The 16718-nt window shown below is 58.9% G+C and overlaps 3 protein-coding genes across 3 annotated transcripts in view; 2 read left to right on the forward strand and 1 right to left on the reverse strand.

Annotated features, from left to right (window-relative positions):
* Positions 1-669: 669 nt before the first annotated feature.
* Positions 670-7467, forward strand: DUS3L (dihydrouridine synthase 3 like). The gene is made up of 13 exons (XM_032177152.2): positions 670-836; positions 1540-1828; positions 2137-2646; positions 3766-3807; positions 3988-4140; positions 4459-4575; positions 4804-4869; positions 5428-5538; positions 5750-5846; positions 6051-6126; positions 6805-6993; positions 7088-7216; positions 7324-7467. The coding sequence occupies exons 1-13, from the start codon at positions 739-741 to the stop codon at positions 7394-7396; spliced, it is 1950 nt and encodes a 649-aa protein (XP_032033043.1). The 5' UTR covers positions 670-738; the 3' UTR covers positions 7397-7467.
* A 445-nt stretch (positions 7468-7912) lies between these two features.
* PRR22 (proline rich 22) lies at positions 7913-9618 on the forward strand. The gene is made up of 3 exons (XM_032177154.2): positions 7913-8050; positions 8142-8204; positions 8528-9618. Exons 1-3 carry the CDS (start codon positions 7921-7923, stop codon positions 9598-9600), a joined length of 1266 nt encoding a protein of 421 aa, XP_032033045.1. The 5' UTR covers positions 7913-7920; the 3' UTR covers positions 9601-9618.
* Positions 9619-11842: 2224 nt separating this feature from the next.
* Positions 11843-16718, reverse strand: part of CATSPERD (cation channel sperm associated auxiliary subunit delta) — a 57173-nt gene continuing 52297 nt past the window's right edge. Inside the window, exons 20-21 of the mRNA XM_058428126.1 lie at positions 14251-14408; positions 11843-12201 (exon numbers count right to left, since the gene is read on the reverse strand). Coding sequence (XP_058284109.1) covers positions 11901-12201; positions 14251-14408 — 459 coding nt within the window. The 3' untranslated portion in view covers positions 11843-11900. The remainder of the gene's footprint in view (positions 12202-14250; positions 14409-16718) is intronic.

Raw genomic sequence — 16718 nt, forward strand, 5'->3', positions numbered from 1 at the left:
TGCCACCACACCCAGCTAATTTTTTATATTTTTAGTAGAGACGGGGTTTCACCATGTTGGCCAGGCTGGTCTCAAACTCCTGACCTCCGGTGATCCGCCCGCCTCGGCTTCCCAAAGTGCTGGTATTATAGGCGTGAGCCACCGCTCCCGACCCCTAATTTACATTTTTGAAAACCCTAGCAGGGGCCGGGAACCATGGCTCACGCCTGTAATCCCAACGCTTGGGAAGCCAAAATGGGAGAATCGCTTGAGCCCAATAGTTCCAGATCAGCCTGGGCAACCTGGCGAGACCTCGTCTCTACAAAAAATTTAAAAATTAGCCAGGCCTATTGGTGCAGGTCTGTAGACGCAGCTACTCGGGAGGCTGAGGTGGGAGGATCGCTTGAGCCCAGGACGACGCTGCGGTGAGTCGTGATCGTACCACTGCACTCCAGCCTGGGCGACAGAACGAGACCGTTTCAGACAGAACAACAAAGACAAAACCCCCAAAACACCCTAACAGGTAAATTTCCTCAGTCCAGAAGCCGATTGCAGTCCAGTTTGCAATAGCGCAGGCTCTAGTTCATATAGGACCTGAGGCTCCACCCATGTGCAGGCACCGCCCACGTGGCGTCACGAGCGCGCAATGGCGTCATTGGAACGACATGAGCATGCGCACTTCCCCAGCACAATCAGGGAAGACATGCGTGACCCGGAAGGCCTTCCCGCCACACTCCAGAGCGGGCGTGAGGGGCGCCGATGGCGGAGGGAACGGCGGCAGCCCCTCTAGAGAATGGTGGTGGCGGCGACTCAGGAGTCGGAGCTTTGGAACGGGGAGTGGCGCCCATTAAGCCTCAGTGAGTAGCCGGGGCAGGAGGGAAGCTCAAGGACCCTTTCCGGCACCCATAGCACGGCCCCAGCTGTGCATGCCGGGAGATTAGCAGCGGCTGAGGGCGAGAAGCCACCGGCTCTTCATTCCGGGCCGTTCTTCCGCCTGCAGCGTGGTCAGCGGAGGTACCTGAGATCGTGCACGTTGGGGACTGTCACATGCGCGAAGGACACCACGTGCATGCTAGGGCAGGTGGGATTTGAGGCCAGGCCCGCGGTGCATACTGGGGATTGTAGTCCCTGCATATGGACGTACGGCGCATGTGCTTTGCCAGCGGCCGTTACTGGCGGGTCTTGGGTTTGAAGCTAGTGCCGCGGGGCGTGCTGGGGCTTGCGGTGTTTGAAGGGCCGAAAGGCGTGCTGGGAAATGTAGTGGCTTAGACTCCGCTTCAAGTCATGCTGGGAACTGTAGTTTTTCCTAGCCTAACGAGCGCCGGGACGTTCTTGACTGAAGCTGATAATAGTTTCGCGCAACGCTTTCGACAGTGAGGACCCAGGGACAAAATAGGTATTTTTTGAGGCCCTGAGGGGCTCCCGGAGCTGGCTGGTTCTTAAGTAGTGAGCTCCCCATCAGCAGAAGGATTTAAGCACGGGCAAGTGTTTCTAGCCTCCTTTCCCCAGTGTTTATTGACTCTGTATCAGGAGGGTTTTCCTTTCCCTTTCTGTCGGCAGATACCTCACCACCAAGGAGCAGTTTCACCAATTCCTGGAAGCCAAGGGGCAGGAGAAGCCTTGCCGGGAAACCGAGGTAGGAGAACCTGCTGGCAATGACCTGGCTGAGCCTGAGGCTAAGCGGATCCGACTGGAGGATGGACAGACCGCGGACGGGCAGACGGAGGAGGCAGCAGAGCCTGGGGAGCAGCCGCAGACTCAGAAGAGGGCCCGGGGACAAAACAAGGGCCGGCCCCATGTGAAGCCCACACACTACGACAAGAACAGGCTATGCCCTTCCTTGATCCAGGCGAGTGCGGCCACGTGAGCATTCCTGCCGGGGCAGGCAGGAGCAGCGGGTAGTTGTTAGAAAGCTCCTGGGCCTTCAGCAATGAGCAGTGAGCTTGCTCTGATGCATTCCGTCTTCATCCTCCTCGGGATGTATTGTAGGGCTTGTCATTGTTCTCATTGTACAAATGGAGATGCAGAGGCACGGTGAGGTGCCTGCCTTGCTCAGGGACACAGAGCCAGGAGGGGTGATCTAGAGTGTGAACCCTGGATGCTGGGCTGCCCCGGGGTCTCCCTGTCCACCCTCACTCCTTCCCTGTTTCTTCGCAGGAGTCGGCTGCTAAGTGTTTCTTCGGTGATCGCTGCCGCTTTCTGCACGATGTGGGGCGCTACCTGGAGACCAAGCCGGCCGACCTGGGCCCCCGCTGTGTGCTCTTCGAGACCTTCGGCCGGTGCCCCTATGGCGTGACCTGCCGCTTCGCTGGGGCCCACCTGGGGCCCGAGGGACAGAACCTGGTGCAGGAGGAGTTGGCGGCCTGCGGGGCCCAGCCCTCGTCCGTCCGCAACGGCCTGGACAAAGCCCTGCAGCAGCAGCTGCGGAAGCGCGAGGTCCGCTTCGAACAAGCTGAGCAGGCCCTGCGCCGGTTCAGCCAGGTCCAGCCGCCGGGCCCCACACCCGCTGCCGCTGTCGCCGAGGGTGCTCCCAGGCAGGACAACTGTGGCGCCCAGCAGGTCCCCGCAGGGCTGGGCACTAGCGCCCCTCCCAGCAGCCCCGTGCGGACCTGTGGGCCCCTGACGGATGAGGACGTGGTCAGGCTGCATCCCTGTGAGAAGAAGCGGGTACGTGTTGAGGACAATGTCAGTAGCAGACCTGTCCATCTGGTGTTCATCTGTTAGGCAGCAGCTGTGTCCACGTTCCTGTTCTAGCTGCCTGGGAGTCAGAGGCTGTTCCTTGAAGGAGCTCCCAGCTAAGTCTCCCTCTCTGTGCTCTGTCCTGGGCCCAGCCCTCAGGAGGTTGCACTCTGGTGGGGACAGAAAGAGCTGGACAGGACCGGGCGCAGTGACTCACGCCTGTAATCCCAGCACTTTGGGAGGCCAAGGCAGGCAGATCATTTGAGGTCAGGAGTTCAAGACCAGCCTAGCCATCATGGTGAAACCCTGTCTCTACTAAAAATACAAAAATCAGCCGAGCATGGTGGCGGGCACCTGTAATTCCAGCTATTCAGGAGGCTGAGGTGGGAGAATCACTTGAACCCAGGAGGCGGACGTTGCAGTGAGTCAAGATTGTGCCACTGCACTCCAGCCTGGGCGACAGAGCAAGTCTCCATCTCAAAAAAGAAAAAAAAAGGCTGGACACACTCTTAAGTCTCAGAGGGTCAGGGTTGGGCAGCGGGGGACAATGTGGAAGGCTTTCTGGAAGAGGGGGCATTGGACTGGGTTTGGATGGTTAAGTAGAAGGTCTCCAGTGGAGGAGACTGAGGAAAGGAACATTCCTGATGAAGGGATTGATTGGCACATGCAGAGACTCAGAAAAGGAGCCAGGGCCGGGCACGGTGGCTCAAGCCTGTAATCTCAGCACTTTGGGAGGCCCAGGTGGGCGGATCACGAGGTCAGGAGATCGAGACCATCCTGGCTAACACGGTGAAACCCCGTCTCTACTAAAAATACAAAAAATTAGCCGGGCGTGTTGGCGGGCGCCTGTAGTCCCAGCTACTCGGGAGGCTGAGGCAGGAGAATAGCGTGAACCTGGGAGGCAGAGCTTGCAGTGAGCCGAGATCGCACCACTGCACTCCAGCCTGGGGGACAGAGAAAGACTCCGTCTCAAAAAAAAAAAAAAAAAAAAGGAGCCAGACCATTTGGGCCGAGTGTGTCCTAGACTGTGGGAGAAGGGAGGCTCCAGGGCCTCAGCAGCTGGGGTGGAGGGCCAGGCTTCACTTATATGTATTCTTTTTCCTCCAGCTGGACATCCGTGGCAAACTTTACCTGGCCCCCCTCACCACGGTAGGACCTGGGTCACGTGGCTGGTGGGGTGGCAGAGTGGCAGTGTGGTCATTTCAACAGGGCTTAGTGTCTGTCCCCACCTGCTGGATTGTGGGGCTGGGGCGCATATTCAGGGTCCTGCTGTGTCTGGGTGCGTGTGCGCATGCACGAGCATGTGTGTCTGTCCTGCTCCCCGTGCAGTGCGGGAACCTGCCCTTCCGACGGATCTGCAAGCGCTTCGGGGCGGACGTGACATGTGGAGAGATGGCCGTCTGCACCAACCTGCTGCAGGGCCAGATGTCCGAGTGGGCCCTGCTCAAACGCCACCAGTGTGAGGACATCTTTGGCATCCAGGTCAGTGCCCGCCCCGAGGGAGGGAGAGTGGAGGGGCCCTCGGCCGCCCTGTCTCAGAGCCAGGTTCCAGGTCTGCCCTGGTTGCCTCCCCGACCCCCTGGCCTCAGCTATGGAGTGGGGGTGATACCCTGATCCACCTCTGGGGGCTGATGGCCGTGGCTGGGGACCGGTGCCTCGCAGACAGACCTTGGCTCCTTCCGGGGAGGCCCCGAGAGAGGAGGCTGCTGGCTCAGAGCCCCCCAGTGAGGAGGGAATGGCCAAGTGGGGACAGTTCGGACTCTCCCCTCACCCCCCCGTTCTGCTGCTGCCCACCTACAGCTGGAGGGCGCCTTCCCCGACACCATGACCAAGTGTGCCGAGCTGCTGAGCCGCACCGTGGAGGTGGACTTTGTGGACATCAACGTCGGCTGCCCCATCGATCTCGTGTACAAGAAGGTAGCAGCCCTGGACGTGTGCCTCGGTTTCCCCATCTGGGCAGGGAGGCACTGAGCCAGCCGGCGATGTCGTGGATGGAGGGCCAGGGGTTTGGGCTCAAGTGTGGCCCTGGAGCCCCTGCCTTTCCTGCGGGTCGGCGTCTCCTGGCGGTGGCCTCCGGGCAGCAGGGGTGAGGGGTCTTGGGGCAGCCCACATCCTGCCCTCCCTCCACCCGCCTGTCTCTTCCAGGGTGGGGGCTGTGCCCTCATGAATCGCTCAACCAAGTTCCAGCAGATTGTCCGTGGCATGAACCAGGTACAGCCAGCCACATCCCCGCATTGACTCCCAAACAACTCCCCCGGGCCCTGCCTCCCACCACCTCCCAGCACCTCCCACCGTCTCCCACCATCTGCCAGTGTCTCCCACGACCTCCCACCACCTCCCACTGTCTCCCACCGTCTGCCAGTGCCTCCCACTACCTCCCACCACCTCCCACTGTCTCCAAGTGTCTCCCACCGTCTCCTACCACCTTCCACCATCTCCTACCACCTCCCACCGTCTCCTACCACCTCCCACCATCTCCTACCACCTCCCACTGTCTGCCGGTGTCTCCCACCACCTCCCACCGTCTTCCACCGTCTCCCACCACCTCCCACCGTCTCCCACCACCTCCCACCGTCTCCCACCACCTCCCACTGTCTCCCACCGCCGCCCACCATCTCCTACCACCTCCCACTGTCTGCCAGTGTCTCCCACTACCTCCCACCTCCCACCACCTCCCACCTCCCACCGTCTCCCACCACCTCCCACCGTCTGCCAATGTCTCCCACCACCTCCCACTGTCTCCCACCACCTCCCACCACCGTCCTGTAGGTGCTGGATGTGCCGCTGACTGTGAAGATCCGCACAGGTGTCCAGGAGCGTGTGAACCTGGCGCACCGCCTGCTGCCCGAGCTGCGGGACTGGGGTGTGGCACTCGTCACGGTGGGTCTTGGGACGCCTCGGGCATCGGGGCCTCGGGGTCGACCCCGCGTCCCTTCCTAACGGCTCCTCTCCTCCCATCCCTCCCTCTTCACCTCTGCACCTCCCTCTGTCTCCGCCTCTGTCTCTGTCTCTCTCAGCCTGGCTCTCTCGGTCTCTTTCTCTCTGCGTCTCACTCTCTGCCTCCTACTCTGCGTGGCGGCTTCTCCCCCAGCTTCACGGCCGCTCTCGGGAGCAGCGCTACACCAAGCTAGCCGACTGGCAGTACATCGAGGAGTGCGTGAAGGCCGCCAGCCCCATGCCCCTGTTCGGTGGGTGTTCCGGGAAGCCACCTCCCTCCCCTACCACCCCCAGACACTCACACCTCTGAGCTGTTTGCCTTCCCACCTGGGACCTCCTCCTACCATCCTGATGGGAGCCACTGGGTCAGCCACAACTCCTGAAGGGCCAGTGAGCAGAACCCCAGGGTCCCGTCTGCCCGTGTCTCCCTGAGACCCCAGCCTCTGTCTCCTCAGGAAATGGGGACATCTTGTCATTTGAGGATGCCAACCGTGCCATGCAGACTGGTGTCGCCGGGATCATGATTGCCCGGTAAGTGCCCAGGGATGTTAGAGATCCAGCTCCAGCTTCGTGCACAGCAGCAGTGCCCTGACCCCGACACGCCATCACCCACCCCTGCTCTGTAGTGGGCTGTTGGTCCCAAGATGGGAGGGGCACAGAGCGATGTCAGGAGTTGCAGCTGTGTTGCGGCAGAGGGGACTGGAAATTGCTGCTGCTGTGGGATCTGATGATTGTGGGTTGAAAGTCCTGGGCTTTGGCCAGGTGCGGTGGCTCATGCCTGTAATCCCAGCACTTTGGGAGGCCGAGGCACGCAATTTGAGGTCAGAAGTTCAAGACTAGCCTGGCCAACATGGTGAAACATCTCTATTAAAAATACAAAAATTAGCCAGGTGTGGTGGTACGTGCCTGTAATCCCAACTACTAGGGAGGCTGAGGCAGGAGAATTGCTTGAACCCGGGAGGCGGAGGTTGAATAGTGAGCCGAGATCTTACCACTGTACTCCAGCCTGGGCAACAGAGCCAGACTCTGTCTCAAAAAACAGAAAAGAAAGTCCTGTGCTTTGAAGGTTGTGTGCACACAGCTGGGAGGCTTACTAGGCTTGTAGGTTTTGTGGTCTGGGCTCTGGCTCAGGCCAGGCCATGGAAGCAGAGGCCACACGATCCCAGGCAGGCTGGTGGCTGGGCCCACTGATCGTCACCCGTCCCACAGTGGCGCCCTGCTCAAGCCGTGGCTGTTCACGGAGATCAAGGAGCAGCGGCACTGGGACATCTCGTCGTCCGAGCGCCTGGACGTCCTGCGGGACTTTACCAACTACGGCCTGGAGCACTGGGGCTCGGACACGCAGGGTGTGGAGAAGACCCGGCGCTTTCTGCTCGAGTGGCTGTCCTTCCTGTGCCGGTGGGCACCGGGGCTGGCTGGGATGGGTGGCGCATGGGCCGAGGTTGGCTAGGGCTGCCTCAAGTGTGTTATGCTGCCGCTCACCCGCCCGCAGGTACGTGCCTGTGGGGCTGCTGGAGCGCCTCCCACAGAGGATCAACGAGCGGCCACCCTACTACCTGGGCCGCGACTACCTGGAGACGCTGATGGCCAGCCAGAAGGCAGCCGACTGGATCCGCATCAGGTGCCTGGGTGGGCTGGAGTTGGGGGGCTGGAGTCGGGGGCCCTGGGTCATGGAGGGTACTTTGCAGGCCCTGGGCCTGACCTTGCTTTCCACCTGCCCTCCCACAGTGAGATGCTCCTTGGGCCGGTGCCCCCAAACTTCGCCTTCTTACCGAAGCACAAGGCCAACGCGTACAAGTAGCCTCAGGCTTTCCCAGGGGCACCATGGGGCAAGGAGAGTACAATAAATTTTATTCTTTTAAAATCCAGGCCTTTCTATGACCCTGAAGCAGCCCTTTCTTGGCCCCCACCTTCCCCAAACCTCTTAGCCTCCTCCATGGGCCCTGCCCCAAGCTGGGTGCTGCTGGTACCCAGAGAGGCCTTGACCCCCAAGAAGGTAGCAGGTGCAGGACCCGGGGGGCCTCAGCCTGTGGGTGTGGATCAGGGCAGCCTGCTTGGAGGAGGCAGCCTCAAAGCTGTTAGGGGGGTGTTGCTGGAAGAGGCAAAGGCCTGGCCCAGAATCCTCCCTCCGGTGGTGATGACCATCTCTGCCCGCCCCCAACACCCAGAACCCCAACCAGTGGGCAGGCTGCAGGCTGGAACCCGCTGCCCCGAGTAACCAGGCAAACAGAACCCCACCAGGTTCTCAGCCTGTTCTCTGGTTGGGCCACCTGCGCTCCCACTGCCGCCCTCCTGGCCTGTCTGGACCGGGCCCCTTGCTGCCCCATGCAGCACCCCAAACCGTTCTATGCCCCTGCAGCTCCCCAGGAAGATTTCAGCCCCCAGAGTCTGGAGGGGGCCGAGGTGCTGGGCCACCAGCCTGCTCCTACCTGCGCCGAGCCTCCTCCCGCTGTGGGTACGATCGGGTGGGTGGGGGCACCTGCTGGAGAGGGCTCAGGGGCCCACCCGCCTAAGGGCCCTACCCACCCGGGCACCTTTGTCCACAGGCTCCTTGAACCTGTATCATCCCCCAGACCCACAGAAAGAGGTGTTTCCAGCCCCTCCAGCAGGTATCGGCCTCCCCTGAACCCTTGACGAGGCTGGGAGTGGGTTTGAGCGTGCAGGCCCATTTTGCCCCTGCCCCGTCCCTAGGTGGGAGCCCGAAGGCATGGCCTCTGCTCCCCATGCTTCACACAGGTTCCCCAGATGAGCCCCAAAGACAAGCTCTGTGTCATCCATCACCCAGCCAGGGCCCCAAAGCAATATCTATGTCGTCCCCCAAAGGGGCCCCCCAACGACGAGGTTCTCGTGGCATCTCCCAGACAGGCCCCCAGGCTTAGGCTGGGCCCCTCAGGCAGCGGCTGCTCTCAGGACACCCGCCTGCCGCCCACAGGTTTCCAGATGGCCCCATGCGGGTGCTTTTTCGACCCCCGCATCTATCGGATCGAGTGGACCACCCCCGACCTGGGCCAGTCAACCCTGTACAAGCTGGCGGCAAGCAGCGGGGGGCCAGCAGGGGTCCCCTCTGCCCCAGGCAGCTACCTCCTGGAGCCACAGCCCTACCTCAAGGCCCCGGGGCTGCCCCCATATCCCCACTGCCAGCTGGCACCCAGGGGTCCCCAGTTTCTCTTGCCCTACTTCCCGCCTGAGGGCCCCGGGCCAGAGGCTCTGGGCTTTGTGGGGGACGCAGGGTCCGCCGCCTTCGTGGAGCTGCCCCTACCGCCCCTAGAGGAAGGCCCGGCCCCGCCGCCACCCCCACCCCCCAAGGAGAACAAGCCGCCCCCTGTACTCATCATGCTGCCTGCAGAGCCCGCACTGCCCCCGGACGCCTACAGCCACCTCCAGGGTCACCTTGGCCACTTCCCTGGGCCCGAACCCCTGGCCTTCCCCATCAAGGAGCTGCAGGGCAGCGGGGTCCGACCTGGGGTGCCCCTGTACCCACCGAGCCTCAGTGAGCTCAAGGTGGCTGAGGTCAAGGAGGGGGCCCTGCTGGGGGCAGGCGAGGCCAAGGCCCCTGAGGCGGCCAGAGCTTTGGCACTGCCTGACAAGGTTCTGCTGGAGGACGCCATGAAGCTCTTCGACTGCCTGCCAGGCGCCTCTGGGCCTGAGGGTTCCCTGTGCGAGGCGCCCGGGCCGGCCCTGCCTGACAGCAGTGGGGAGAACTCAGCCGATGACATCCGCTCGCTGTGCCTGCCGGAGGAGCTGCTGTCCTTCGACTACAGCGTGCCTGAGATCCTGGACGCCGTGTCCAACGTCGACTCCTTCAACTTCAAGGCGCTCGACGAGGAGCAGCCGCGCAGCCCGGGGCCCCCTGCTGCCAACACCCCGGCCCCCATTCTGCCCAGCAAGAGAAAGGCCTCAACAGCCAAGAAGGGAAAGCTGGGAGGGAAGGCCAGGCAGCCGGCAGGCCCAGCCAGCGCCACTCCCCCCGGGCCCAGGCAGGACCTGGGAGCCACCCCCGATTAAAGCACATTTGACCTTTCAGCTCCATGTCCACGTGGTGGCCTTGGGGATGGGGAGGGGGCTGGAGGTGCACGCCTGGCCCCTCATCCCGTCATCCCGCGCACTGGCAAGACGGCGCCCGCGGCCTCACAGTGAGGCCTCCAGAGCCTAGCAGAGGAGCCCCGGAATCAGGACACCCTAAACTCCTTGAGTCCCAGCCCTGGAAGATCAGACTCCTCTGGCAGAGGCAGTGGCCTCCTGACCCAGACTCAACGTGTTCTAAGGGTTTTCACCCCTTTGGTGGGGAAAAACAAGGCTGCCCAGAGAGGGGCAGGAACTTCCCTGGAGACACACAGCTATCAGGGCAGGGCTTGAGGAGCAGCCTCCAGATCCCCACCCAGCCACCTCCTCTCCCCAGGAAGCCACAGCCACTGCAGGCAGGGCAGGAAGGGCCACGCTCTTGTTCAGACAGACAGGTGGGTGCAGGGGCTTCACCTGATGGTCTGAGGGTGGGGGCTGGGGCAGGGACGGGGAGACAGTGCCCACGCGTGAAGGAGTAGGGAGCACGTGGCCCCCAGGGGACCTGGCATGTTCACCTGAGATGGAGACAGGAGACGGCACCCGGAGCCCAGGAGAGGGTCAGGGGCCCCACCCGGCCGCACTTCGGGGTCCAGGGTGGCAGGGACAGCCCGGCTACCGGTTCTAAAATGGGATGGACCCAGCCTCGGAAGAACGACCTCCGGGGTGCTGGTTCCTGTCACCGCTCACCCACATCAGGGTCTCGAGAGCCCTCCTGGGGGTCCAGGCAGTGGCCAGCTGTACCCTCCTCCCCTGAAACGCTTATAGCGGCCCTGGAGAGGCTGACCCTATTCCTTCAGGGACACGTAAGGAAACAGGAGGCCGAGTGCCGTCCAGCACCTCCTGGGATGAGGACACCCCTCTGGGATGGGAACCTTCAGCCTACCCCTTCCCCAGGCTGCAGGCTGGATCTCCTGCGCCTCCGGAGTTTGGGTTTCAAGGTCGGCTGGGGGAGGCCCTGGGAGGGTCACCTAGAGTCCAGGAGGCTGATGGGTGTTTGGCGGCAGAGCAGAGATCATGGTCCTGGCCCTGTGCAGGGCACTGTGCCTTCTGCTCTCTGAAGCTACTCTCCCAGAAACCCTTATTCAAAACACTCAGGAGGAGGCCAGGTGCGCTGGCAAACACCTGTAATCTCAGCATTTTGGGAGGCTGAGGCAGGCAGATCACTTGACGTCAGGAGTTCGAGACCAGCTTGGCCAAAATGGTGAAACCCCTGTCTCTACTGGAAATACAAAAATTGTCCGGGCGCGGTGGCTCAAGCCTGTAATCCCAGCACTTTGGGAGGCCGAGGTGGGCAGATCACGAGGTCAGGAGATCGAGACCATCCTGGCTAACACGGTGAAACCCCGTCTCTACTAAAAATACAAAAAAATTAGCTGGGCGTGGTGGCGGGCGCCTGTAGTACCAGCTACTCCGGAGGCTGAAGCAGGAGAATGGCATGAACCCAGGAGGCGGAGCTTGCAGTGAGCCGAGATCGCGCCACTGCACTCCAGCCTGGGCAACAGAGCGAGACTCCATCTCAAAAAAAAAAAAGAGAGAGAGATGGCTAACCCTAGTGCACTGGCCCATCCATAATCCCAGTACTTTGAGAGGCTGAGGCAGGAGGATCGCTTGAGTCCAGGAGTTCGAGACCAACCTGGGCAACAAAGTGAGACCCTGTCTCTACAAAAACTAAAAGTAAAATTAGCCATGTGTGGTGGTGGTTCCTGTAGTCCCAGCTACTCAGGAGGCAGAGGAGGGAGGATCACTTAAGCCTGAGAGTTTGAGGCTGCAGTGAGCTGTGATCACACCACCGCACTCTCAGCCTGGGCAACACAATGAGACCACACTGATACTAAAACAAAAAACAAAAAACAAAAAACAGGCCAGGCATAGTGGCTCATGCCTGTAATCCCAGCACTTTGGGAGGCCGAGCCAGGCGGATCACGAAGGTCAGGAGATCGAGACCATCCTGGCTAACATGATGAAACCCTGTCTCTACTAAAAATGCAAAAAAGTTAGCTGGGCGTGGTGGCGGGCCCCTGTAGTCCCAGCTACTCGGGAGGCTGAGGCAGAATAATGGCATAAACCCGAGAGGCGAAGGTTGCAGTGAGCCGAGATCGCACCACTGCACTCCAGCCTGGGCGACAGAGTGAGACTCCGTTTCAAAAACAAACAAACAAAAAAATGGTGAATACATACCGCTTCCTGCTATGTTACATTATACTTTATTTGAAGACAAGGGGTCGGGATCCTGTGGACCGGCCTCAGTGGTCAGACCTGCCTCCGTGAGGAGTTCGGTGGCGTCCCAGGGGCTCTGTGCCTGCCCTGGCTGTGGCCGAGGCCCTGAACTGGCAGACCGTCCTGCATCTCCTACACAGCTGTGCTGCAAACCTCTTGATCCTGCGGCCGCGTGCTGTGCATAGCAGCTTGGGGGTCTTGTAGGCCAGCCAAATGGACCCCAGGATGCTGGAGATGAGCAGTAGGATGACGACTCCAGCAGAGACCAGCTGCACGGGGAATGCTCCATACACGTAGATGCTAAAGATGGTCTCCAGTTGACAGTAGCTGCAGGGGGGAGGCGGGGAGAGGCTGTTGGGCGTTGCCTTTGGGGGACTTCGCCTTATCTCTGGCAAAGGTGTTCAGACCCACAGGAGGGAGAATCAGGCCCACAGCAGTGACCGGGTATACCCACTTCTGTTTCCAACCACTATGCCTTTTTTTTTTTTTTTTTTTTTGAGTCGGACTCTCTGTCGCCCAGGCTACAGTGCAGTGGCACGATCTCCGCTCAATGCAACCTCCGTCTCCTGAATTCAAGCAATTCTCCTGCCTCAGTCTCCCAAGTATCTGGGATTACAGGCACCTGCCAACCATGCCTGGCTAATTTTTGTATTTTTAGTAGAGATGGGGTTTCACCCTCAGCCAGGCTGGTCTCGAACTCCTGACCTCAAGTGATCCGCCCCGCCTCTGCCTTCCAAAATGCTGGGATTACAGGTGTGAGCCACTGCACCTGGCCCACTTTGACTTTTATGGGTTTTTGTTTTGTTTTGTTTGTTTTTTGAGACGGTGGAATCTGGCTCTATTACCCAGGCTGGAGTGCAGTGGTGCAATCTCGGCCCACTACAACCTCTGCCTCCCGGGTTCAAGCAATTCTTCTGCCTCAGCCTCCCGAGCAGCTGGGATTACAGGCGCCCACCATCACACCTGGCTAATTTTTAGTAGAGATGGAGTTTCTCCATGTTGGCCAGGCTCATCTCGAACTCCTGACTTCAAGTGATCCACCTGTCCCGGCCTCCCAAAGTGTTGGAATTACAGGCGTAAGCCATTGTGCCAGGCCGACTTTTATGGGTTCTGAGTCGGGCATCCTCTCTGTGCCCTCTGGCAGCTGTCAACAGGATCCCTATTCTCTACCAATGCCCAGGCTCTGGCTAGAGAGGGCAGAAGGGGCAAATTAACTAAATGGTCCATCAACAGCAGGGAAGTGGTGGATGACAGTGGAGGCTAGGTCAGGGCAGGAAAGGTTCAGGGTGTCGCAGAACCCACGGCAGGGAGGGGGACAGTGCAGGTCACGTGGTGCAGGGAGCACGTGTGGCACGGGAGAGTCCCACACCTGTCTCCTCTCTCCGGTGGACATCCTCACCCTACCCAGTGCCTTCCACCTGCTGCCACCCCAGAGCTGATCCTCCTAGTCTGTGGGGACTCTAGAGAAGGCAGGACCTCCACGTTTTTTTTTTTCAGGGGGTGAACTTTCATCCTTCTGGAGAGGACAGGTGATGAGTGACAATGACTTCCAGTAAGGGTGAGGATATGAGGAAGATTCCACCTGGTGTCCCCCTTCCAAAGGGACACACTGATCCACATGGCATGGCTTCGATATGGCTTTATAATCTCCTCAGCACCTGTCAGTGCTAAATATGTAACAACTGGCTCTCAGAGGGGAAAGGCCTCCTGGGTAGTGTCTGCCAATTCCCGTGGTATAAATATTTCCACTATGGCTGATTCGAAGCCACTCACATGAAATTGACTGGTGTAAGATTCCTGAAAATTTTTTTTTTTTTTTTTGGAGATGGAGTCTCGCTCTGTTACCCAGGCTAGAGGCCAGTGAGTGGCGCAATCTCAGCTCACTGCAACCTCTGCCTCCCTGGTTCAAGCGATTCTCCTGCCTCAGCCTCCCGAGTAGCTGCGATTAAAGGCACCTGCCACCACGCCCGGCTAATTTTTGTATTTTTAGTAGAGACGGGGTTTCGCCATGTTGGCCAGGCTGAAGATTCCTGAATATTTGAGAGTCTGCTCCTGGTGAGCCAGTTTGAGCCAGCTCTAGCCCGCAGCCATCAGCACACCCTAGCCATGGGGAGTAGGAGAGGGCGACTCGGGTGCGCCAGGGCAGCGGCACGGCCTCCAGTCACTGCTGTTCCCCCAGCACTCAGTGCAGGACTCTGAAATGAGTATTTATTTCACACGGGAACAAATGTCACCCAGAACTTAAAACATCACTTGTCCTGGGGACGGCCTGGGCCGTTGGGGGAATTCGGGTTTAGCCAGGACCTGCATGTCCCCTGAAACATAGGTGACCAGCACCAGGCGTCCCCTGTCGTAGGGGCAGATGGGCCCGCTCACCTGTAGTACGGATCCACAATAGAAATGTAGAAGACATAAAAGCCATTATTGTGGCCGAAAATGATCTGGTTTGCTGTCCGGCCGCCCAAGATCTGATACTGGACATCTGGCCACCTCAAAGGGGCATTGTTGTTGGGGTCGTGGCAGCTCACGTAGTTCTGTGGGGGACAGAGGTGTGCTCACTGACCCTGGGGGCTGGGGACGGGGCCCTGAGCCTCCCTCCTCCCTGCAGAAGCCCTGCACCCACCCCGGTCCTCATTAGGCACGCATGGGTGGGACTCTGGGGCCAAGTGCCCATGGTGTGGGCAGGTTCGTGCTCCCTGCAGAGGATAGTGGACGGAGGTTGCTCAGCCTCCATCTCACCTGCCTCTGTTGGAGGCCGAAAGATTGAGGGTCGTGATCAACTCAGTATACCACTGGAGGCTATATGAGTAAACAGCAAACTGTTCTCATAAAAGCAGAATGTTGGCAAACTGACAAACTGCGTCTGCCACCCAGAAGGAATGCTGAGGGCAGTCACGAGCCAGGCACAAGTGTTTCTTGTGATTAGGTACATCTGAAGCCTATTAGTAATAATATGAACCTGTGATCAATTAAGCGGCTGACCAATCGTTACCTCCTCCTCCCTGCTCTTTCTTTCTTTCTTTCTTTTTTGAGATGGAGTTTCACTCTGTTGCCCAGGCTGGAGTGCAGTGGAGCGATCTCGGCTTACTGCAAGCTCCGCCTCCCGGGTTCATGCCATTCTCCTGCCTCAGCCTCCCGAGTGGCTGGGACTACAGGTGCCCGCCACCATGGCCAGCAAATTTTTCTTTTTTTGTATTTTTAGTAGAGACGGGGTTTTACCCGGTAAGCCAGGATGGTCTCAATCTCCTGACCTTGTGATCCGCCCACCTTGGCCTCCCAAAGTGCTGGGATTACAGGCGTGAGCCACTGCGCCTGGCCCCTCCCTGCTCTTTCTACCCAATAAATACAAAGCTCTGTGGAAGCCTAGGGGCGCTGCCTTTACTCACTAGAAGCAGGGAGCGCTCTCTTCCCCATGCCGCTTCCTTAAAACAGTTTCTTTTGTCTTAAGTTTTCGTTTCTACATTCGTTCCCCCTTCGTTCAGTCTTGTAATGAAGGTCTCAAGTAGTAACGGTAGTAACTGTTGGAGTGACCGTCTCAAGCAGTAACGGTAGCAGTCGGCCACATGCCTCCTTTCAGGCCTTCCTGGGCTGTGGACGCTGGAGGCTTAATAACTCAGTCTGAGCGAGAGTCAGGCGCTGCCAATGACTTTTTTATTTTGAGACATTGTCTTCCTTTGTCCCCCAGGCTGGAGCGCAGTGGTGCGATCTGGGCTCACTGCAACCTCTACCTCCCAGGTTCAAGCAATTCTCCTGCCTCAGCTTTCCAAGTAGCTGGGACTACAGGTGGGTACCATCATGCCCTGCTAATTTTTGTACTTTTAGTAGAGACGGGGTCTCACTGTGTTGGTCAGGCTGGTCTCTAACACCTGACCTCAAGTGATCCATCCACCTCGGCCTCCCAAAGTGCTGGGATTACAGGCGTGAGCCACAGTACCTGGCCACTCTTTATTTATTTTTTAATTTTATTTTATGTTATTTTTTTGAGAAACAGCCTCACTCTGTTGCCCAGGCCGGAGTGCAGTGGTGCAGTTTCGGCTCACTGCAACCTTCACCTCCTGGGTTCAAGCGATTCTCTTGCCTCAAGCTCCCTAGTAGCTGGGATTACAGGCATGCACCACCATGCCCAGGTAATTTTTGTATTTTTAGTAGAGACGGGGTTTTGCCATGTTAAGCTGGTCTTGAACTCCTGTCCTCAAGTGATCTGCCCACCTTGGCCTCCCAAAGTGCTGAGATTACAGGCGTGAGCCACCGTGCCTGGCCAGGAGAACTTCATATTCTACAAAAGCAGCCACTCACCACAGCTGATGGAAAAAAAATAGTGATGGGGCCATCTCTTAAATGTACTCAGGCAATTTGCAGTGAGACAGCCCATAGGAAGAATGCATATAGAAATACCAACAGAGCCGGCTGGGCGCGGTGGCTCACGCCTATAATCCCAGCACTTTGGGAGGCCGAGGCGGGCGGATCACGAGGTCAGGAGTTCAAGACCAGCCTGGCCAACATGGCAAAACCCCGTCTCTACTAAAAATACAAAAATTAACCGGGCGTGGTGGCAGGTGCTTGTAAGTTGAGCTACTCAGGAGGCTGAGGCAGGAGAATCGCTTGAACCCGGGAGGTGGAGGTTGCAGTGAGCTGAGATTGCGCCACTGCACTCCAGCCTGGGGGACACAGTGAGGCTCCGTCTCAAAGAAAAAAAAAAAAAAAGCAAATGCAAAAAAAGAGCCATGACACCATCTGCTGGTGGCTTTGCTGCATGCGCTGTGTTCCTAATACAAAACATTGTGTCCCGGGAAGATACACGTGGACTGATGCAATCTCTTCCTTGTAGGGACAGGACATCACAC

Source organism: Hylobates moloch, unplaced genomic scaffold (assembly GCF_009828535.3).
Source record: "Hylobates moloch isolate HMO894 unplaced genomic scaffold, HMol_V3 SCAFFOLD_15, whole genome shotgun sequence".
NCBI classification, from domain to species: domain Eukaryota; kingdom Metazoa; phylum Chordata; class Mammalia; order Primates; family Hylobatidae; genus Hylobates; species Hylobates moloch.